At 47.1% G+C, this 23,881-nt stretch overlaps 2 protein-coding genes across 2 annotated transcripts; both read right to left on the reverse strand.

The window, feature by feature from the left end:
* Positions 1-1,839: 1,839 nt before the first annotated feature.
* map2k2a (mitogen-activated protein kinase kinase 2a) lies at positions 1,840-11,191 on the reverse strand. Its single transcript, XM_079739443.1, has 11 exons — positions 10,599-11,191; positions 10,169-10,379; positions 9,786-9,932; positions 9,545-9,622; positions 9,089-9,140; positions 6,047-6,171; positions 5,251-5,464; positions 4,867-4,931; positions 4,686-4,744; positions 4,108-4,153; positions 1,840-3,700 (listed from the first exon to the last, which is right to left on the reverse strand). Exons 1-11 carry the CDS (start codon positions 10,685-10,687, stop codon positions 3,590-3,592), a joined length of 1,197 nt encoding a protein of 398 aa, XP_079595569.1. The 5' UTR covers positions 10,688-11,191; the 3' UTR covers positions 1,840-3,589.
* Positions 11,192-14,787: 3,596 nt separating this feature from the next.
* Positions 14,788-22,465, reverse strand: LOC307077886 (E3 SUMO-protein ligase PIAS4-A-like). Its single transcript, XM_079739383.1, has 11 exons — positions 22,418-22,465; positions 20,909-21,293; positions 20,396-20,480; positions 20,254-20,295; positions 19,696-19,786; positions 19,331-19,459; positions 18,373-18,478; positions 17,840-17,913; positions 16,709-16,869; positions 15,897-16,042; positions 14,788-15,090 (listed from the first exon to the last, which is right to left on the reverse strand). Exons 1-11 carry the CDS (start codon positions 22,442-22,444, stop codon positions 14,834-14,836), a joined length of 1,503 nt encoding a protein of 500 aa, XP_079595509.1. The 5' UTR covers positions 22,445-22,465; the 3' UTR covers positions 14,788-14,833.
* Positions 22,466-23,881: the final 1,416 nt, after the last annotated feature.

Here is a 23,881-nt window from a genome sequence, read left to right on the forward strand (position 1 = left end):
GCCCTGTCTGCGCTAAGCAAGCAGCAGACCAACTCAATTCCCTTCCTGGTTTCTGGAGGGCAAAGAGGTCCCTCCCTTTCTCTCTCTCCCTCCCTCCTCTCTCTCTCTCTCTCTCTCTCTCTCTCTCTCTCTCTCTCTCTCTCTCACTCTCTCTCTCTCTCTCTCTCTCTCTCTCTCTCTCTCTCTCTCTCACACGCTCTCTCTGGCTCTCTTAAAGAAACAGCATTCATCCTCTATCTTCTCCTCTTCATTCCTCAATCTGTGGGGGAGAAGTTAAGTTTTTTGTTTTGCGTGTTGATTTTTGCATTTAATAAAGTGGTAATAAAAGCGGTCTCATCAGTTACATTATTAATATCGACCCCTATATTCCAGTTTTGTGTTTGGCAGGGACTGTGTCTGCACTAAATATTTTGAGCATGTGGGCAGATGAATCATTGACATGTTATTATCACTCTTTTCCTTTCTAAACGGTCACACGTTTCACTCTCTAATGGGTTTTGTGCGGAGCAGCACCCACTCATCATATTGCCTTAGGTCGTGGCGTCCCACCCCAAAAACAAGCCCTGGCACATTCCGACAGTCAGGCTTCACTAGGGGCTGCCAGGTAGGCTACCCTGCTCTCTGGCGGAGCTCTATCCTGAACTCAACTCTACAGGTGTGGCGTTATAAAACCGTGAAGTAATAAAGTATAAATCTTATCGACCAGAAGTGCACTAGGTGTTGGGCAATCTAAGCCCCCGACAACCACACCTCCTCAGTTCTGAGTTGAGTCAGTCATCGTGCTGTGGTGTGGGTTTGAGCATTAAAGAAACTACCCACCACTCGTGTACAGCCATCGCCCCCATTTAGCAGCGGGAGCCCACCTGAAGGAACAGAAAAACCCACTTCATAACACATGTCAACACACGAGCAGGACGAGATGCGCCGCAGAAATGCTTACCTTGCTAGTCAGAAGAGATTGCGGTTGACTCTGCGATGAGTGGAGTCGCCCGATGTGCAGATCCTTCTAAACTGACTGGAGAGCGATATCGAAGAGGGAAGCAGTGACACCCAGCCTGCCTAGAGGGCACTGTCAAACCCACAACTGTAAGACCCCGCCACTGTCAAACCACGCAGGTGCTCATGCGGTTCCTGCGGCAGCATTTCAACGCCATCAGAACTTAAATAAGAGCGTTAAATGTCTTTGGCATAAAGCCTACCGTCTCATAGACAGCCGAGAACGCTATAGTGTCCGCCAACTCATTTAGCCGGTCTGGAATTTCACTTTAAATGAACAAATAATTCACTCATTCTTGTCTGGCGGTGTTGCCCGCCCTCAAAATTAGTTGTTTTGTGCCCGTAGCAGTCTGGGATGATGTCAGTCACTTTTATGACCATGTCTCTCTTTTTTTTATTCCAGTATAAACCGTTTAGCTCCCATCCCAGACACCCCGCATGAGAACTGGGAATGCCATTAAGAGTGGGAGTGATGGTTTTGAGTAGGGATAGAAAGAGTAATGTTACCTAATGGCACATGGGCTACATTTAGCGTAAACAAAGCCTGACACGTGGAATTAGTCATATTTCGAGAAGGTGATTCTATCCATCCCATTTAATCTTTCACTCTACATTTAAATGTCATTTATTTTTTATATTGTGTCTGTAATTCTATAACACAGCTAGGATGAAACAGACCGGAAAAATCGCCTTGTTGAGACAGGGTCAGTACAGATTCCTCTCTATAAACATATCCAACATATTACATATTTGGCACACAGAATGTTTAGCACAAATAAGTTCAGCTTTTGCATTTTGCAGGTAATTTACACTGAAGTAACTCAGAGTGACAAGACATTCACAAATAATGTTTATTTAAGTGTTTTTATACGTTTGAAACGATATTCAACACATTTTTATATTATAATAAAATGACTCTCCCTTGTGATTTACATAAATCAAAAATGTGTATATTAAGACTGCAAAATAGTACTTTTTTACTTTTTAATATAGCTTTGTACACTTACAAGTGACAGTACATCCATTCCCTTGTGAATGGTTGCAGAGTCCTTTTGCATTTAAGAAAATTCAGCCATAAGCAGAGAATACAGGGGTTCTTGGCAAGACGGTGTGCGAACACAGTAACATCAGCGACACCTGGATGAAACATACAAACCCATTCAGTGATCTAAAGTCTCTCCTTTAGCAGAAGAGTGAAGCCCAAAGCCAACTTGATCTCGCTTTGGAATTGTACAGCAATTTTGCGCGTTAAATTGCAACACTTGTGAAAAGGAAAGAAGAAAAAAACAAACCGCTGAGACTCACATCGACTGAAGTGTAAACCCACGGTCCCGGGCCGAGCGACATAACGCCTCGGACCCTAATGCTGCCACAGTCACACCAGTACGATGGAGAGTCACCAAGCATACTTTGGGGGAGATTATCCACGCACACACTGACAAAACAGGATTGCATACCCAATGATAGTCCAAATTCAAGCATTTGATTAAAAATAGTAATAACTGAACCACCTCTTGCACCACTATGATTTAAGGAACTCAAACACACACAGACGGCATAAGAAAGATAATAAGCCATGCTATATCGGCCGCCGAGTATCTCGTCGATCGCGGTGCGCTCGCTGGAGTCAGAGAGACGTCGGCGCCACACGGTCCCACTTCGAGGCGTGCTACGTGAGATGGTGTTGTGGGAACCAGTGCCGTCATTCCATGAGTGACCGACCCCTGCCACCCACTGAGACGTTTAACGTGTCTACATTCAAAGCAGCAGGGTGACACCGTGTGAATATGTATCAAGGCAAAAATAGGACAAATAAAAAGGGGGGTCGAGGCTGGCGCCCTGATCTCTCGTGGTCGCGAGCGTTCTCTTTGGTCGGGGACGTCATGGTTTAGAGACAAACCCTCGTCTACCAACCTCCCATCCAAATCAACGCCGAGCCCAGAAGAGACAGCGGCACTGACCATACTCCTACCCTAGGACGCCAATTATTCAAATGTCAAACTGCCGGCCGTCCCACCCACCTCTCCCCTAGGCTCGGCAATGCCTCAGACAAATACAGATCCATGAAATAGAAAAAGCAAACGGACCATCAAAAAACAACTATTTACCTTTTCATTAAAAGCCACAATTGTACTTCACACGTAGAGAAGTGTATATGTTTTTGGGGCGGTTTCCTCTGGGCCACAAACCCGCCGCTAAACGACCGCTTTAAGTGCAGCCATCAAACCTCCGCGAACAAAAAGAGCTTAACGCGGAAAATACAATATTACAAAACGTGGTGACGCGCGACAACACTAACAACAACATGGCGGTTCGGGGAGGGACAAGAGGACAGGGGGGCTGCTTTGGCACGACCCGGCCCCGGCTGCCATCTTTGTTTACGGTACATAACCCCGCCCCCCCGTCACTGTTGTTGGACGAGGAGTCAATAAAGGGGGAGAACAGAAACCATTCACCAACTGAGAGCAAGAGGGGTAAGGGCGACAGTATTCGCTGGGCAGTACATGAGTGCACGCGTGCGTACGTGTGTGTGTGTGTGTGTGTGTCTGTGTGTGTGTGTGTGTCTGTGTGTGTAGCGTGCTGGGTGTGCGGTTCAGTCGGTGGCACGGGTGGGGGTGCTGGGCTGGTTCAGCCCCATGGTTCTGCAAAGCCAGCCGGCGAAGTCCACCTCCTCCACCTCCGACCGCTTGATGAAGGTGTGGTTCTGGACAGACAGAGAGCATTTATAGAGCGCTTTTCTAACCAGTAGCCAGTCAAAGCGCTTTACATTATTGCCTAACATTCACCCATTCATGCACACGTTCACACGCCGACGGCGGTGTCAGCCGTGCGAGGCGACAGCCAGCTCGTCGGGATCAGTCAGGGTGAGGTGCCTTGCTCACTGACACCTCGACACTCTAGCTAGGGGTTGCTTGGGATCGAACGTCCGGTTACCAGCCAACCCGCTCCGCCTCCTGAGCCACATGCCGCCCCGGGAGAATAAGGAAACCTTTAGATTGTTTTATTACCTGTACCGAATGAAACTGGGATTTTCAAGATATGGGTTGGCATCAACAGATCAAATGATCCATGACATTTGAACGTTATTTCATGCATGTTTGGGTTTCGTACCTTCAGCATCTTCAGGTCGGCTCTCTCGGCTGGGTTCTTGATCAAACTGCGGGAGACAGAGAAGCGTGTGATTGGGCAAGTCGTCTTTGGTGTGGTTCGGTTACTTCTCCAAAACAACCTTCTGTCTAAACATGGCTGTCTCGAAGCTTGTTGTGACACTAAATGATGCCTTGGTCAGTAAAGAAATAAGAAAGAAACAATATCAGACCTTTCCTTCGTATTTCTGCACTTTATGAATAAAAGGCAAAGCCTCTGCACAACACTTTGCGATTATGAGTTCAGAAAAAACAATCGTATCTCCAAATTACGTTATTCTTTAACCATGTTGTTTTCTATGCAGTATTTGATGACATGCATATTCCTGTGCTTTCTCTTTTTCAAGCATTTTTGAACATTGATTTAAAAAAAACGACGAAAAGTTTTACCGACTAAATAAACCAACACATAAATATAATCCAATCTAAAAAGGTAGATGAAAGGCTGTGCGATATTGTGATTTTTTTTTTTAAGGTAATCTCTCCTCAGCCTCTCGGCCGTCGTGGCAGAAGATGGACGCAGGACGTGAACCCCCTGCTCACCATTTAGTGACAAACTCCTGGAAGTCGGCGGTGAAGACGTTTGGCAGCTTGGGGGGAGGCTGGAGGAGAGGAGCAGAAGAAGAGAGGTTCTGTTCCCGTTCCAATGATCAGGAGGCAATATAAACAGCGTTTAGAGCCACGGCGATATGAAGGTGCCGTGGTCACGTCCCACCGCTCTGACCTCGTTCACGATGTAGTCCAGGAGCTCGAAGATGGCCATGGCGGGCCGACTGTCCATCCCGTGTCCTGTGATCGGGGCACAAGCAGCACGGTTAAACACAGCAGCCACTCGCCCCGGGACACCTGCCCATCAGTTCAGCATTTACCCTTAGCGCCTACTTCTGTTTGCATCAGTACTTATTCTTATTGCATTGTATTTTATTTTCATCCTGTGTTTTTTTCCCCACTTGCTGCTGGGCTATTGTAACAAACTAATTCCTCCTGCGGGGGATTAATAAGGTTGCATCATATCGTGTCAGGTCCGAGTCGACGGCACGCTGGCCCGGCCAGTGCGCCCGACGACCTCGCGCCCTTAACGTGAAACGCCCGCGGGTCCGCGCCGTACCGCTGACGGGCCGGCCCGGCGGCCGGGGCCTCTGGGCGTTGGCGCTGGGCTCGCCCTCGGCGCCGTCCGGGATGGGCCGCCCGAACACGGCCTCCAGCTCCTTGGCGTCGGGCGGGGGGATGGGGTACCGGCCCACGGCCAGCTCCACCAGGGACAGGCCCATGCTCCACACGTCCGACTGCACCGAGTAGTGGGTGCCCTGCAGTCTCTCCGGCTGTCGAGGGGCACAGAGCGTACGTCAGCGAGGGGCGGGGGAGCCGGGGCCGCTGCCAGGGGCCCGGCAGGGGGGGGGGGAGAGGCGCCCCTCCCCCCGCCCCGTGGAAGGAGAAGGCAGGGGCTGGGGACTGGGGACGGATGGTCTGGGGGGGGGAGCTGGAGCAGGGAGAGAGGGCAAATGGACGGCGAAGGGGCCGGCTTGGCTACAGACCGACTTGGCTCTGGACGGGGAACAGGAGGAAGAGGAGGATGAGGAGGAGAAGAGGGGGGGGGAGGGTTAGAGAGAGAAAGGAGGGAGGGCACGGTGGAAAAGAACAGGGGACCTGAACCCTCCAGGTGTTTGTGTGAACAGAAGAGAGGAGGTGAGAACCAAACGGCAACATAAATCTTTGGTGTGGTTATTTTCGAGGGCGGCCCCGCGGCCCTTGGCGGAGGCCGCGTGGGAGTACGGACAATGAGGGGAGGGGCCAGGGCGAGCCGGGAAGATGGCAGAGGAGCCGGGAAAACATGGCAGGGCCTAGGGGGGTGCCGGGGCCAGGGCCAGGGCCAGGGGAGGGGGCGGGCTGCCGGGCTGACTCACCGACATGTAGGAGCGCGTTCCGACGAAGGAGTTGGCCATGGAGTCTATGAGCTGCCCGCTCACGCCGAAGTCACAGAGCTTGATCTCCCCGCGACAGTTCACCAGGATGTTGGAGGGCTTGACGTCTGCACAGGGAGGACAGACGCACAGACACGCATGAGGAGCGTTTCCACACGTGCACACGCGCACGCACACACACACACACACACACACACACACCGTAGGAGACGGGTTGCAGTTTATTTGAAAGCAAGTGAGAGCGATCCCGCGAGGGGATTGGTTTGGGGTGTCAGGATGAGGAGCACATTCACCGCCGGAGCGTCCAACAATAGCCCGGTCGTGTCCATGTCTGGCTGCCTCTTGCGACGAAAAACAATCCCTGTTTACATAAATATTTAGACCGGAATCCGTGAACCCCTCCTCCGGCAACACCAAATATAGCCGGGGCAGCATCCCGGGGCCGGGTCGGTGACAAACAGGAGAAGTCGCACCGCATTCCCACTGACTGGAGCAAAACATCCTGGAAAATAATGGGGTAGGGCCAGCAATGCTGCAGTCCCTCTCCGCTGTGGTCTGTGTGTGTGTGACCCTCCCCAACACACACACACACACACACACACACACACACACACACAGACTCTTCCACACACAAACACACACACACACACACACACACACAAACACACACACACACGAAACGTGGAGGGACTGGGAGAGAGAAGTAGCATGAAAGAGCGGGGCCAGACGTAGGGAGGGGTCGGCCGGGCGTGGCTGCCATATAATCATATCTAAGAGGCTGTAATTACTGCCTGGGCTCAGAGACCACTCGTTTTTTTTTTTTTCTCCCCCTCACGGAGACCTGAAATAACACTGTGCTGCGCTGAAGCTACGCAGAGGCGACGCTCCGAGCTACACTGGCACGAGGCGGGTCGGCCGTAGCGTCCTCCTCCCAGGGCCACGCTGACCACAGGCAGACGTATATGAACCGGGGGGGGGGGGGGGGAAACCAAAACACAAATATCCCAGTGAAGGGGTGGTTCACCGGGCAGAGCGCGAACCATTAAGGCCCATTCCTGACCGCAGCGAACCCGGGTTCCATTCCTGCACGTGGTCCTTTGCTGCATGCCTTCCCCCTCCATCTCCCATACCTTCCGGTCTATTTCACTTTACAATAATGCATAAAAATGCTAAAACGAATCTTTAAAACCCCAGGGAAGCGCCGGACGACTTCCGGGACAAACGCGGTGGTTGGAGCCAGAACGATGGAGACACAGGAAGGACTCCCGGTGACAGAAACCCGAGAGTGCGTTTATGCTCGACCCACCTGGAGAACGGAGCGCACACGAGGAGGAGAAGGAGCGAGTGGAAGAGAGAGAGCCCTAGTGCTGACTCCGGCGTTGCCCCCCTTTTACAGCATCCAGTTCTTCTAAGCAGTTTCTAAAAATACCGCTTCGAACCGTGCCCATCGTCCGGCAACCAAAACACGTATACAGTGAGGACCGCTTCCTTAAAACGTACGTTACTCAACCGTGGCGACGCGGCATCACCGTACCCGGGCGTCACCTAGTCTACTGTTGACACCTGGCTGAGGTCACTCACTGCCCCCCCCACCACCACCTTACTGTCCTTATTTTGGTCAGACGGTTCAAGCCTTGACTTACCAATGCTCAGGCCATTTGATGACAAGGACACATAAGCCTTATTAGAAAGTCGAATGCGTTTCCAGTCGAGCCACACATCAGTCTAAGTCACACAGTTTAATTCTTAAGACCGTTACGGTCATACAGTGGGATGGGTTGGGAGGGGTGCTTGATGATTTCAACAGTTTTACGGGACAGGGACACTCATGCACATCATATGCAGAGGGGGAGAAATAACAGGCATTAGCTGTAAGTAGTAGGCTTGCGCACACGCACGCACGCACGCACACGCACACACACACACACACACACACACGTTAGCTGATGCAAAGCGCTGCATCAGTCCTACGTCCTTAAGAAATGAACGGTTTCACAACTAGACATAACTAGTGTTCATAAACACACACAAACACACATTGCTCAACATGGGGGCTTACGAGTCACTCTAGAACACACTCATCCTGACTCGGCAGAAAGGAAGTCTGCTCTTCTCGTTCACCATAACCACTTCTGACAGATACGCAGATTGCGTTGGTGTAAGTATCCTTGTGTCTAAATGTTTTGTCAAACACATGCTTGTGTTTATTTAAAGAGGCTGCCCCAAAGCGGTTCCTGTTTCTACCTTCTTGGCTGTGCGAGTCTTGAACACCAACTCAACTGTTCAAGAGGAGCAGGAAGTAGAATGAGCAAAGAAGGCAGGAAATGGTTGTGTTTCAAAAAAGGATTTCCATGGTCTATCACGCCCATCAGTAGTGAAGTAGCATATCTTCACAACTGTATAATATGTGTAATATCTGATGCAATAGGGTTAGTAGTGTATATTCCCTTCTTACCACCTGGTTGTCGCAAAAATAAACACTCAAAACTAGACATTGTTGACTTGACACACCATCACCACCACGACTACAGTCAGTAAAAATCGAGATCCTTATAAAAATCAAATATATGTGGACGTGACTAAGCAGAGCCTTTCATTGTTCGCTTTTTCCACTCAGCTAAAACACTTTAATTAGATCAGAAGATTTAATTACGTTGGTTTAATTATATCAAGTGCTACACCAGGTTCTTTTTGTTGCCCTATGATTAATTTACTATGTGCCAATGATCACCACCACTGCTGGATGAAGACACAATTAGGACACATCCAAGGTTCTGGTGGGTAAACCGTTACCACATATATACCGTTTTCCACCAACTGTTTAACCATTCAAAAATTCATTAATGTTTTACAGAAATACCTGCTAAATTTTAAACGGAGAGAGACTCAGGCAGTGCACTAGAATTAAATGAAACAAACATGGTAGGTGTTCAAGTGAAGCATTTCCCATATCCTCCATGTGTAGAGGTAATGCTAGGATAACGCCTGATGCTGGCCGTTATCCTGTAGTGATTTACGCCGTACCTCTGTGCATGATCTGGTGCTTCTCCCTCAGATAGGCCAGCCCCCTCAGTACCTGGAAGAAAGGAGGAGATTCCGTTCACTACAAGTCTCTTCATTTGCGACCTGTGAACAAATATTTCCCCAAGGTGTTTTGCACTTCTTGGAAAGAGTACAAATGTGCAAAGATTGTGTGATTCATGGTGTTCAAAATACAGTATGCATTCAACAATATACATGAAAATAATGCATCAGAACTAATTTATACAATGCCTATATATAAATATTTGATGTAAACGATTTAACTGATGAATATTGCCAAGATTGAACATCATATTGCCAAGTATGACACAGTACAAAAACTCTAGTTTTTGGGTTTGCCCAAAGCCTTTTGTCCGAAATAGCACTTTGTTACGATAACATCTACTGGTCGGTAATCACCATTGCTCAAGACACAGACATAAACAAAAAGGTACCCACAGCTATGCTGACTTTGCCCAGGATATCTTCAGGAATCCTCCTGGCTTCCTTCAGGACCTGGTCTAAGGAGCCGCCGTCCTACACACCCATGGAGAGGTTAACAAACGGAGGGTTTTCATTTCATTTCACGAAAGAACACGCCAAAAGGACAGCGGCTCTGAGCTCGTGGCTCAGTCAACCAAAATGAGTAAAGAAGTAAATTGAAGCTCCGAAATGTGTGCCGATCCACGACGCGACTCACCATATGCTCCATGCAGATACTGATCTCTCCATCGCTGTAGAAGGCCCCGTAGAAGCCCACGATGTACGGGGAGTTACACTCGTGAAGGACCTGCAGCTCTCTGATGATCTGGTTCCTGATGGCAGGTTTGATCTCCAGGTGGATTAACTGTGGCAAGGAAAAAATATGTAACACGTTACCTTTTTCTCAAAGGCTCAACACATTTGTGGAGCTTGACAACAACGAAAAACACAATTGGCACCACACCAAGACTCAACAAGATATGACGGTAAAAACACAAAAAACAGGCAAGCACACATCAGCGGATTGACAAACAAATCTCTTAATGTTTTCCTCCCTTCAGTAGCAGACCGCTTTAATAAGTAACCTAAAAAGCACCTTACCTTCCGAGCCATGACCAAGCTTGAGGGCCTGTGGCGGACTTTGTTAACCACTCCACCATTTCCTGCGCCCAGCTCACAGATAGGGTGAAAGTCATCATCTTTCAGCTCTCCGACCTGAGCCTTCTGCGTCAGGAAGGCCTCCAGACGTTTCCTCTGCTGTTCATCCAGGTCCAACTCGCCCAGTTTTTTCTGCAGGGCTTCAAAGTTTGCCCTATAAGACACATGGGAAACAACACATCACACCCAGCAGCCACATAGAGCCACTCTCATGCCTGACTTGCACTGGTCTTGTGTAAACCTTGGCGTGTGTGTGTCACAGTGGGTTTGGTCAATTATAACAGCTTTTGGATTTCTGATACATCTGCATCATACCACATACAAACAAAAATGTTTGATCATATACTCTACCACTTTACTCTATTGTACTCACTCGGATGCAGCATCGATGGTCGTGGAGATGGCCTGTCCCTCTCCAATGGGCGTAATGTTCAGGGGAACCGGTCTTCTCTTGGGAGCCATTTCAATAAGAGCACGACTCAGTCCGCACACTTATATACTCTTTAACTATCTGGGTCTAATTGCTTATAGCGTTGACCAAAAACTATGCAGGGAGGAAAAGAGCAAATACGAGAACCCGGCTAGTAAATCAGCTCCAGTTAGCTCCACTAGTTTACTTTACGGCGCATGTCAAGTCCGCTATTCCGGTAAATCAGACGTTGTGACGCATGTCAGGTCGCTTTTCGGTGCTACGCTGGAATTTGAAGGCGACACCTTAAGACACTACTGCTCATCTAAACTATCTCCTTGCAGCCACCGATCACTAGCCTCCTAGCTACTACTAGCTAACGCCGAGCTACAGGAAAACCTCCTCTTCCTTCTCCTCCTCCTCCGCTCAGTAGCGCGGTAGTAACAGCGCTGCCCGCCGGGCGGACACGAACCAGAGGCCGCCGATATGACGGGCAGCTAACCCCTCCAGCCTGCCGTCGGATCACACCAAAGTACAGCAAGGAGTGGTGCCCTCCGTGGTGCAGGTCGGGGTAGAGAGGTCTGGGGTTGAGAGAAGAGAGGTCTTGTGCTGGGTGCTTCAGGAAACAGCAGCTGCAGCATCAAACTCGGGAGAATGCTTCACCCGAGACTGGACTGACAGCAGTTCGATCACACGATTAACGCGTCTTGTTGGTCCTATGGTTTGTATCAACTGTAACATTAATATAAATGTATTGGGAGATTCACCCAGGCGCAATTGTATTATCGAAACAGCCAGCCTGCTAGACTGTAGAGACTGTTATCGATCTCAGATTTACTGGAAATTGTCAGGCATAAATATGCTGGATTCCACATGGCCAGCACGACAATAAACCACTTTCTATAGAAGATCATCCCAACATGTAGATCTTGCATGCACATTGAATACATGTGATGGTACAAGGACTTTTCCAATTAAATTGTATCAGTTGCCCTTTGCACAATTTATTTCACGGAATGCAGTGTATTTTATGTGCAATTGTATATGCAAACATGAATTATCACGATTGATAATGCTTTCCCGTAGGCATATTATAGAGAAATACAGAGCGAACAAGTTAGGCTACCACGAAGTATGGGTTGACATTCGCCTATATTGTGCCAAATAACTTCATGATGGAAGCCGCGAGTTTTTTTTAACCTCGCATCATGCACCGGGTCATGATTTAACCTCGTACATTTTAGCATGTTCAGTCAAAGTGCATAGCTAGTTGTTGGCGCCATTTACCTACTTTTCGACGGGCCTGGTGAATTGGGGACCTCTACTGGGGTATGGTATGCATTACACAACAATGGCACCCTTCATGTTTGAAAGAAAACCATTTTAAAATGTAGAAATGAATAACTCAAGGTGGATGAAATGAGGGAAAAAATAACCGCATGGAAGGTCAAATTTTTAAAAATTGTTTTTAATTAATTCCACGCTTCAATAACAGGTGTTAGAATACGATCATTTCAAATTGTACAGTTTTTCCCCCTTCATCAAGACACACACGTCCTTATGATCCAAGCATTTGGTACAGGATATAAACAATCTACACCGTAAGCACAATGACTCCTCAAAGACCTTGACTCCAATACTGGTACCAACGACATCCTCTTTAATTACCGTTTGCCTTTCGGAACAACTGGAGACAATTCCAAGCTTAATAAAATATTATTTAGATTTTGTCTTAATATGAACATATAAAAAGACAAACTGAAAAAAACATTTACATCATGGATTGTAAGCCTTTGCCCATGCTACGTTATGCATTTTATATAATAACAGATTTCACAAAACAAAAGACCTGATTCTTCTGCTCTACCACACCGCACGCAGTCAGTGACAATCTGCAGACAACCCCGGCTCAGAAGCAATCCACTCCACATCTTACCTTCAACCATGAGAAAACAAAAGGTTTACAGGACCATTTCAATCCAATGGTATTCTATACCTAATTTAAAATAAAAAGCAGAACCAGCTGGGTATGCCGAGATTTAAGTTTAAACTGTTGTGTTGTCCACCTGTTTACGACGGAAAAGCCTTTGAGGGACAGGTGTAATGCAGCCAAAGGGGTCAGCAAGCATGTGTGTGTGTGTGTGTGTGTGTGTGGCTTAACAAATAATATCAGTATCAACGGTGCTGCATTAATTTCTAATCCCGAGTCAAACCAAGAAACGAGAAATGGAAGACTGGCTTGACTTCACTTGCCGTTTATGGCACTGACCAAGGCCCAATGAGGGAAGAGGGGTGAAAAATAGAATACAGACTTCTGAGCAGGGGGTAGGGGAATGGTGCGCCGTGTACGTCTCGTCTGTCCGAGAGTGTTTAGAGTCAAAGTGCAGTGGTAGCGCTGCATGGAGAACTTGCAGTGTTTTCTGAGCAAAGGCCAGCGACCTGTGAAGCCTTACGCAGCCCTGAACAGGCTAGGAGGACAAGGAGAACGTTTCTCATGAGGGTTCACTGCAGAGGGGGAGGGTGATGGTTAGCCTTGGTCCTGCTCAATTCAGTTTCCCCCCGATTCACACTCATATCGTCGCATCAGCAGTGTGCGGATTTCTTCGGCTCTGATGGATGCTGCTGCTGCTGGTTATTTCTGCTGTTTACGAGTATGTACAATAACTTGAACCGCGATGGATCTCAAAACGTTAATGGTGAAGAAATTAAATAAATACAATACTTTAGAACGAAATCAGAAAGTTTGAAAGGGTGCCAGCACTTGTAAATACTTCTCTGCAGCCACCGTCGCTTTTGGAGCTCTCCATTATATAACATTTAAATGAAATCAAATAGAGAAAGCACAGGTAAAGCAAATTTTTTCCAGAGTCCAGCGCAAACTGCTCCATCAGCCTCAAAACGGTAGCCTCCCATCCACCTCACAAACTACAACCTCCATTCAAAGACTCAACGAAAAAGGCACCAAAAACTCTTAACTCGTCCATTTAAATGTCCATCAACACGCAATGAAACATACCTGCTTTGGCTCAACTGTCGCTCAAGTTTTGTGGCAAGTAGCTTAGCCAAGTCGCTTGACCAAGTAGCTTAGCCAAGTAGCTTAGCCAAGTAGCCAACTAGCCGACCAACGTTCTGCTGTTTCGACCCTACTCGCAAACCCTTGTAACTCAAACCTGCTGTTACCGTCTGGCCACGGGCCTGACCAACTTAATCTTCACAGCAGTGGTCGCCGCTGTGGGAAAGAGCTGAATGGGACATCAAGAGAATTAAATAAACAAAATAAAAGATCTCCAGTGTTAAATTGGCTTCACCCGTCGTCTCCTCTGTACTCTTGTTTCTAAGCTAGTCTATGGTCAGTCTGCTAAGTTCTTAATGACTGAGGTAGGTGCTCTTAATCTACGGACAATGGAACTATGGAAAGCGTCACACGGAGGGGGGGGGGGGGGGGGGGGGAGGTTTTTTTCTTGTGCCCATGTTATTAAAAAGGGACAGGTTCCGGAAAAAACCTCTCAAGCATTGAATCCACTGCCAACACTACCGACATCCGAACACCACGCTTGGGAGAGAGGGTAAGCCTGGCCTCAAACCGCCCACCCCCCCCCCCCGGGCCTTCGGAGCCACCGTCGAGTGTTTAAGGCCCCGCCCCCAGGCTTCCTGGTGTACTCTCTTCCACTTGCCTGTTTGTCATAAATGTGAAAAATCGGAGACGCAGACATTGAAAACACACACGGCTAAAAGAGCCCGTAAGTCCAAGTCGAATACAAAGTAGTGGGAGGAGGAGGACGGGTAGTAGGATGAGGCGGGCAGGGAGGACCAATCGGGTTTGGAGAGAGGCGGGAGAGGCGGTCGCTGGGGTTACTCTACTCGATGAGTCTTAAGGGGAGACGGTGGTCACTGCGACGAGGCGGAGGAGGAGGTTACCGCCAGAATGAAACCAAGAGAGCCGTTCAATCCAGCGGAGCAGAGGCCTATCCCTTCTAGACCGGAAGTCGACCGACCTTCGGCGAGTTTGTGTTTTGTCTGGGAATACGCAAGAGGCTCTGATGTTTGGGCATGAGGGAATGGATCTAGGAGACTACTGTATATCCCCCCCCCCCCCCCCCCCCCCCCCCCCCCCCCAACATTTCCCCACCCCCCTCCCACCCCCCCTTACTCTGCACATCAGTCTATGGAGAGGGAGGAAGGCGGTCACACTCCGCCCGTCAGTAGGCCGTGACCAGGTCCTTGTCGTAGTTGTATCGGCCCCGTTTGGGGGCGGGGCTGTCGGCGCTGTCCTCAGTGTCCTCGCTGTCTCCCACAGCCCCGCCCCCCTCCTCCTCTTCAGAGGAGGAGTCCAGAGTCAGGTCCACCACGGCCCCGCCCCCGGGCGCTGCCGCCGTCCCCACCGACCCGTTGGTGGACTTCCCCGTCAGGCTGGTGCTGCTGTGGGCCGGGGAGTGGCCGTTGGCCTCCGGCGCGCCTAGGCCAAAACACACAACAACAGAACAATGGCGTCAGTCTGGGGCGGCGAGTGCTGCGGGAACTGGGAAAGAGCCTGAGTTTATATGCAAGGGCTCTGGTGGAAGGAACTGGCTGGGACCCGATTTGACCAGGTCTGATAAACGAACCTTTTCTGGGTGGTTCATCCCACTAGCCCCACTAAGGGTGGGAATAACAGGGTACCTCCTGTGATTCCCACCGATAAGATGCCATCAAATTAAAAAGTTACAGGCACCAGTGCCAGCGGAGGTGAAGTCTTGAGCGTGTCCATAGGTTGAAGTATAATGCTAAACAAACTTAAACGAAGTAAGGTTGATTTGGTCCTTTGTCAACTCTTGTTTACACAGTTCTGCCTGGTTTCAAAGTATAGCCCTTATTATATCTTAGTGAAATATGGTGCACCATATTGATGCTGTAATGACCCGATCCTGAGGAGACTGATGAAGTGCGATCCTCTAACGAGAGAGCAGACTAAAGAGAGAGCAGACTAAAGAGAGAGCAGACTAAAGGGAGAGCAGACTAAAGAGAGAGCAGACTAAAGAGAGAGCAGACTAAAGAGAGAGCAGACTAAAGAGAGCAGACTAAATAGAGCAGGCTAAAGAGAGCAGGCTAAAGAGAGAGCAGGCTAAAGAGAGAGCAGACTAAAGAGAGCAGACTAAAGAGAGAGCAGACTAAAGAGAGAGCAGACTAAAGAGAGAGCAGACTAAAGAGGGGCAGACTAAAGAGGGGCAGACTAAAGAGAGAGCAGACTAAAGAGAGAGCAGACTAAAGAGAGAGCAGACTCACAGATATCCACCACGGGGTAGTCCGGTGTGTCGCTGCGTTCTCGCTCCCTCTCCTTCTCGTCTCTGATTGGTCGCCAGGAGCCGTCGGTGAGGTACTCTATTTCCTCAATGTCTTCATGTGTCTCCTTCAGAATCTCAGACAGCAACCTGAAACATAAGGGATGATACAACTTTCAACCAGGACTGCGTCGGCCACTCCGTTTGATTGATTTTTGATTTTAGTCCGATTTTACATGACACTGCTTTGGTAATTAAGACTGAAGCTTTAAGAAACAAGTCAGAACTGAAATGAGAGCCTATCATCAGCAACTACTATAACACAAAAGGATAGTGATCAAATCAGACCAAAACCTATACAGAATGGGATATATACCTACAGAGCATCAGGACCAAGAAGATGCTTAACACACCAAGTTAGACTGCCCGATGAAATTCAGTTGCAAAATAAATAAAACAGAAATATGCCAAAATGTACAACCCCCTGAGCCAACCATTGCCAAATAATTGCTTGTCAAGGGTGACCTTAAAACCTTATAAATATCTAAAAGCTGAAAAGCAGTGCATGTCCTAACTTGCTTGCGTTGCAACACGTTACACCGGTTTGTACATCAAGTGGCTCTAAATCACCAACCTATTTAGCTAAAACTCATTCAGGAATCACCTTAACAGAACGTGCGTGAGAAGAAAAAAAAGAAAGCGAAAAGAGTAAAGGTTGCTGCTCAGGTCTGAGCCTCGAAGCTGGGCAACAGGTCCGAGCCTCAGGTCCGAGCCTCAGGTCCGAGCCTCAGGTCCGAGCCTGTCCGGCCTCCTTACCCGTCGATGGTGAGCAGCTCGAAGGGGGCGGGCTTGTCACAGACGGGGCAGGTCCATGTCGGCTTCTTCTCGTTCATCTGCAGGAAGAAGACGGCGTCGAAGCACTGGAGGTGGGCGCAGGTCAGCACCCGGCACGGAACGCCCAGCCTCATCTTCACCAGCTGGGGGACGGACGGACGCAGAGAGAGAACGGTTAGTACCGTAAGGGGATAAAGGGTGTTGACTCCACTAGGGGTGAACTAGTCACCCGTTTCAAGATGAACCAAGTTAAAATTTACGCAAGTTAAAAACGTGTTTGTTAACTTTTTAAAAAAATTATATTAAAAAAAAAAAAAAAAAAAAAAAAATCGAGATAATACTGTCCAGCAACAATCAATGATACAGGTCAATGCAATTGAGTCAAAGAAAACATCTGTAAAGTAGAAACAGCACTCGAGAGAATCTTTAGCCTTCTAAGAGGAGTAGTATGATTGTGGTAGTATATATTCCATTATATGATAAGATTGCTGAGGGAAACGCTTAATGCTGCTAATTTGTGGCCAGGACATTTTAACAAAGCCGCAATAGATCTGATAACTGATCATTTTTGTTACTATAATTGGGATATGATATTTAACACCGTTTCCTGATATTTCCAGCCAAAATGTTTTGGTTTGAACGGCAATACCTGCAGGACCCATGGGCCTCGATGGGCCAGATCACGAGAACTCCTACCTGCTCCTTTAATGGCGTGCACCTTAAAACCACCGAGTGGCTTTTGACGCGTGTGCTTAAGGATTGAACATTGAATACCAGTTGAACTAAGTTGGCTGAAATGTGTGTAGAACCGTTCAAGGTCATGAGGTGCAGAGGAGTGGCGCAGAGGAATGAGGTCACTCCGTTCTCACTCGTGTTTTAATGTTCTGTGCTCTTTCATCCGTTTACAAATGTACATTTGTCTACACATGCTTTTATATCCAATGTGTTTTATATAGCTACAGTTTTGCACTTCCTTTCATACATCAAGTTTATTTGTATCTTTTGTTAAGCACATCGAGTTGCCTTTTTGTGTATGAAAAGGGCTGTACAAAATAAACTGTACTTGACTTGGTCAAATATTTGACCCGAGAAACCAACAGAGAAAGTACTTACTGGACAGATGAGAGAGACCCGTAGTCCTGTGGTCGCAATCTCACTCTCTGGGTCGTACCGTAGCTTGTCTTGGACTAGACGGGGTCAACCGATGAAATATTGTAACATGGGTTAAACCTGAACTATGCATGGAACGGAACAACAACTATAAACCTATCTCTTCCCCAATATTTTTTGCCAGAGGGAAATAAAGTGGGCCAGAGCAGTTTCGACATATCGATTACACCTTTTGAACCAGTGGGAAAATGGAACTGATTGGGAACTAGCAGAACAATATGCCTTGAGAACTAGTATTGTGAAAAATATTTTTCCGAAAAGTCCTTCATGCCTATCGTCCCCATAGTGTTGTCAAACGTGTGTTTGCGGCTCCAGCAGGGACTTTCTGACACACCGAGTTCCCTGCACGTACACTACGTTCTGCCACTGGTGGGAACCGAACCAGACAACGTTTTAAGTACCCATAAAAACAATGATAATGGGAAGTATTCTTAATAACCAATAAACTGAGAAGAGCGGACGTGAGGAAGACTTACTGCGCTCCCGGCATCGTTCGGCGCTCTCCACAGAACAGAGCTTCAGCTGGCTGAAGAGGTCTGCTGAGGTGAACACCCTCACCAGGTACACCGCCACCGAGTAACGCTGGGGAGAGGAGGGAAGAACCATGAGACCTGGGTGGAACTTATCGACCCCTTGTGGTGGCAAAAGTGTGGAGCCCAAATAAATAAAAATACATTTATATATTTAACACTAGGGCTGGGTATTGCAAAAATGACAATAAGGGCACGAGACATCGCTCAGTTCTAGAAGACTCCATGTCAGTGTTTCAGTCGAGGTGAGGGTAAATCATCAACATGGCCTGGCCCAAGATACGATGACCGTGTTATCCTTTGTAGGATGGAGACGATGGAGACGGTTTGGATGGAACCCAAAGCTGTGTAACCCCGGTAACTGTGACAACACTGATTCATGTGTTGACTGTTCAAATTGTATTTCCATGAACAATGGAAATGTGATGACTAAAGACTCAAGACTAATTTGTGATAGCCCTTCTGCTCTTCCCCTTATTGCCTGATTTTAACCCTTGTAGGTAAAATGTTAAAGTGGCCGCTTTGTTAGAAAATTTGTCGCATGTTTATTTTGTAGAACATTTACTTAATGTGCTTTGTAAACCAGAGTAGATGAATATCGCTGCTTGTATATCCAAGCCTAGCTTCTTTTACATGCTGTTAGGCCCAAGTTCTGTATTGCAGTATGGCTTAGAGAAGCCAGCTGAGAGAAGCTTCCTTAACTCAACCAATGAAAATTTAGGACAAGATCATTCCAACAAATCCAAATCACAAAAAAACATTGTTCAAATGAAAAGAAAACATGTGATTAGTCTTTCAACACCGTACATCTTACATAGAGAAGAATCTGCCCTGAGGCCACATAGCTTGGATAAAGTTGTCGTTCAACATGGAGTACATACATAGTGCTGTTAGAGAGGCTCACCTTGCCAAAGTTGCCCCAAGTGACGGTAACTCTGTTGCTGACTGTGGAGAGGTGTAACCAGGGGGTGATGTTAACAGGTCGGCAGGGCCGTCGCGGCTCCACCCCAGGCTTGTTTGACGGGTAATAGCCCTGGACACACAGGAAAACACGCCAGCCTGTCAACAGCCATCCTACAACACTCGCTCGGCAGAATTGAAGTTACGATTCTTCAGATTATGGTTCTACATAATAAACAAAAATAACCTCAAATTAAAAATCGAGACAAATCTCTTAAAAGTTAAAAGATTCTGCTACTTTTTAAATGTCTTTTATCAAGACATCAGACACTCAAAGTGAGGCTAGATATCAGAGGGAAGATTACTCACTGGTACGTGACAGTAGGACTGGTTGACTTTGACTGCGATATTAGGTGGATACTGATCCTCCTGGACACCAATAGAGTCTGTGTAGCAGATTCTGAAGAATATAAAAAAAATAAGGAAAAAGAGGCAGGGGGAGGAGGAAAGAGTTAGTGTGACATAGAAATGTCTGCTTCCCAAGACAGCTACAATAACACTTTGCCCAACAGACATGATTTCTCTTTCTAACTGAACATCAAAATATTGCTATGCAAAAAAAAACACAAATCAGGAAGACTGCTTGTAAACACCCCAACATGGATGCTTCCTGTTGTCCCTATTCCTGTCCATTCAACTGGAAAGCTCATGATGTTGAAATGGAAACCTCTTGTTATTATTGACATAGTAAGCCATTAGACAGTTCAAACTGAAACTGTCCCAGCATGCACTGGGTGGCTGGATTCCATGTTGGAATTGGAGGATACTAATGGAGTAACTGAGAACTTACATCTTAACCAACGAGAGAGGATCTGTTTAATAGTTTGCTTGTCATTTATCATTATTTATGTTTTTAATAAGGCTTACCTAAGCACGACTTGGATTGATTTTATTCCTGCACGGAGCTCACTGCGGAAGAGATCAAAAGGTTAATGTGTTACCATCAGTGCCAAAATTGTAGTGAATAGCAGAGAATTGAGGGAAACTGTTAAGACTGTATTTGTCATACCTGGCATTCCTGATCTGGTCTGCTTGGCTCTGTGTTAACTCAAATATGCACTGACTATCCTGCAACTTCTCGTTGTTCTGGGCAACTGAAAAGAAGGAAGATGTCAAAACAAAGCCATTCTCTTTAGTACAATAAAAATATGAGCAAAACATTTAGTATTTCGTGGCTTCATGAATAATCTATATGATATTCATCACAGAGCCGGCCCTGGGGATGTTTGCCGCCATTCACTGAACCCATAGTCCCACCATACAATTGACATTTAACAAACAAACAGACGGTGCTAATACACCTGGATGTCTATTAACTTGTCCGTAACTCTGTCTGAAAGGACATTGCTCCTAATGGAGGTGAAGGGTACAGCTTATGCAAAGGGCTGATGAAACTATGCCGGAGAAGACATTGAAACCGGCTGGATGACTGAAGTCGCCCACTATCGCCCCACTGTAAACCATCAGGAGAATGAATCCATAAGACAACAGGCCATCGTCTGGTTTCAAAAGGACCACTTACTGAGTTCTGTGGGTGGCAGGAGTGTTTCCAAGGTTTGGTAGAAGGGCAGCGGCACCAGCTTGACCTCTGCCACAGGTGCTGCGATAGGTTTGGAGATGCCATTGAGGTAGTCTGCGCCCTGAGAGGTGGCTGTAGGGGAGGAGCTGAGCGAGGAGGAGTAGGCGACCGGGAGGCCCTCTGGACGCCGCGCTGCCAGCCAGCCGGAGGTCTTGGGGAAGCGCGACTCGTACAGCTGCCTGACGTTCTTCAGCAGCTCCGGACTGTACTCGGTCTGCACCAGCCTGAGCGCCCGACCCACCAGGTCCTGCTTCAGCCCGCTCTTGCTGCGGCCCATCGAGGCCAGCAGCGTCTGCAGGTCCGAGACCCGGAAACTTTTGACCATGTTCTGGAAGGGGAGACCAGAGGGGAGGAACAAATTAGTCACTATGAGGTTGTTTATCAAAAGAGGGGAGGGGTGATCTGTGGGATCTTAAAGCAACATGTAGCTTATTACAAGCAATGAATTGAGAATGAGGATCACAACAGTGATTTTCTTATATTAAACATCAATTCACATTACCACCTTGATTGTCATGTGCAGAACATCATTCAGTGCACTGTTTTATGTACAAAAATAAAAACATAGCATACTAACACTAACACTATAAAACACCCAAACATGTCAAATGATTAACCATAATGATATTTTGCGTTTCATTGAACTATAAGCATAACCGAACATAAAATCGCAAACTGAAACGCAAGACAAGCATGTTCTGCTTGTCCATCCAAGTTTAACAGTACAGCAATTGTTGGGATTTTGCCTCGACACAAATGCAATCAGACATAAATGAAAGCTTGTTTTAGGATATAGACAGGGTCTTAATCAAAACATACAATGGTCAGTCACAAAACATGACCCGTGTATGATACTGGGGACATAAGCATATTTGAAGTGCGTGCTAAACAATAATAGTAAGCGGTGGGAGGTGGTGACACTTCGCACAACAACATGAGCGGTCCTACAATAGAAAGAACCACTTTACTGAGATCATCCATGAGACATGTCCAGCATAGCCTCTGCTAACACGCTAGCAAGTTATATTAAAGGCTGGGGTGAGATTCGGATGGATGATAATAATTCACTTGACAGGTGCACACTAAAATAAACTAATTGACTAGTTTATCGATATCCATTCAGCTATATCCGAACTGTCTGGTGCCATACAGCGAGCTGATAGCATGCTAGGCACAAGCTACCGAATGTTTTTATGGTCTCATCATTCATTTCGACTGTCTCTCCCCTATAGCCAGCGCGATGCTAGCCCAGCCAGTATACAGGGCTAGCTAACCAGGCTAGCTGCTGAGGCTACTTCGTATTTTCAGACACCAAATATTCAACATTTGTCATAGTAATAACTCCTGGCCCCATTTATCCTGAACCCATATGCCTTAATGCCTTCACGGGGTCTGCTTGGACAGCCCCGGAGCCCCTCTCCCATCCACCCAGGCGAGCCCAGCTCTACTTGCCATCGCTTCCACCAGTTCGGCCGCCATCTTCGTGCAGCAGTACCGCGAGAGTCCTGGAGGATGGATGTTCTCTCACCAATGGGGCGCTGCGGTGTCTCTGGTCGACGCTCAGCTCCGGCCAATCACAGGCCGTCCCTTCCACATGCCCGGAGCAGAGCAGGGAAAGTAGGCGTTCCGTTCCCGATTTAAAGTTGCAGTACAACTTTTAAAAAATCACTAAGAGTCAGGTCTTTTTTCCATAACAGGCCTCTGTGTCCGCACATATACAGGTGATAAAAAATATGGAGAACTTATCAGCGACTTAGTTTGATATCCTCGAGTTATTTTGATCGTGCGGTTTACATTTCTTTTAAATTCAAGACCCTTCTTAATTATGGTATGCCAACTGGCCTGGTTCACGTGGGCTCTCGGCTCCCGTCTGCACGATATAATCTACTCCGTGTTTTGCGTTCAACCACTCATTCTCGACTGAATTCTTTGTCTCCCTTAATTATTGAATCAAACTCTTATACTAATTCATTAGTATCTATGGGAATCGTATTACATCACTGCATCGAGCCCCGATGATGGATTTCGAAGATATGCCAGGGGCTCTTACCGCCCCCCTGGATAAAGAGGGAAATGGAGGGAAACTTATATCTCCGATCCATACTATTGAAATCCAGTCCAGATTTTTGGAGAGACTCTTCGTGTCTTCTGCTAGACAGACAAAAACATACAATACATATTAAACCCAACGTCATAAATGAACCATGACGATTTCACTTGCTCCTTTGTATGTAGAAGTCCTTAATGAATTGCATATTGCAAGTGCATTGCACTTTGCTCCACTGAGTGGACTTTCTTTATGATCTTGATCTATGATCTTCGTGATCTTCTTTTTTATTTTTTCTCTTTCCCTTTCTTTCTTTTTCATAAACTTTACTATTCAAGAATTCTATCTGGTCTCGAGACGGACACTATTTTTTTCAAGAGTTATATTCTATCGTACATATAAATATATTTCAAGAAGTGAAATACATTTTCGCTCTACCTTTGGATTGGGTCAAAACTAAAGACAAAGAGACTCTTTAAATTATCGTTTAAATATTTGCACTAAAGCAATCGCTTGTTTGTCATACAGCAGGACTGGGCACTGGGACTATTTAAAGGGTCGTGATTTAACCAGAAGGGGGCGACAGAGTCCTCTAACTGTGGTCAAAGCCAACTGAATCCCTGTCAACACAAACAGCGTGGAGGATCTGTGGAATATAAACGGTTGGACAATTTCTGGATAAGTAGGCTACAATGTCAATATTTTGTTGAAACGTGACTTCACCAGACGGTAGAAATGTAAAAAGAAAGAACCCAAATCAACGGATCAGTCTGGAACCTTCTGACAGTTATCATTTGATATGAAGACATGGCTTGCAGAAATGCAGTAGGCCTATACGAATACATTACAGACATCAAGAATGATTGAGA

This window comes from Pollachius pollachius (assembly GCF_949987615.1).
Source record: "Pollachius pollachius genome assembly, chromosome: 7".
Taxonomy (NCBI): domain Eukaryota; kingdom Metazoa; phylum Chordata; class Actinopteri; order Gadiformes; family Gadidae; genus Pollachius; species Pollachius pollachius.

What these genes read in the sequence shown, in the direction of transcription:
- map2k2a (XM_079739443.1), bottom strand. Translation starts at nt 10,687, where the DNA reads ATGGCTCCCAAGAGAAGACCGGTTCCCCTGAACATTACGCCCATTGGA. An exon ending in ACCATCGATGCTGCATCCGA is followed by an intron (nt 10,380 to 10,598) that starts GTGAGTACAATA and finishes TGTGTCTTATAG; the next exon opens with GGCAAACTTTGAAGCCCTGC. An exon ending in TGGGCAAAGTCAGCATAGCT is followed by an intron (nt 9,141 to 9,544) that starts GTGGGTACCTTT and finishes CCTTTCTTCCAG; the next exon opens with GTACTGAGGGGGCTGGCCTA.
- LOC307077886 (XM_079739383.1), bottom strand. Translation starts at nt 22,444, where the DNA reads ATGGCGGCCGAACTGGTGGAAGCGATG. An exon ending in TCAATCCAAGTCGTGCTTAG is followed by an intron (nt 19,787 to 20,253) that starts GTAAGCCTTATT and finishes TATATTCTTCAG; the next exon opens with AATCTGCTACACAGACTCTA. An exon ending in CGAACGATGCCGGGAGCGCA is followed by an intron (nt 17,914 to 18,372) that starts GTAAGTCTTCCT and finishes GACCCCGTCTAG; the next exon opens with TCCAAGACAAGCTACGGTAC.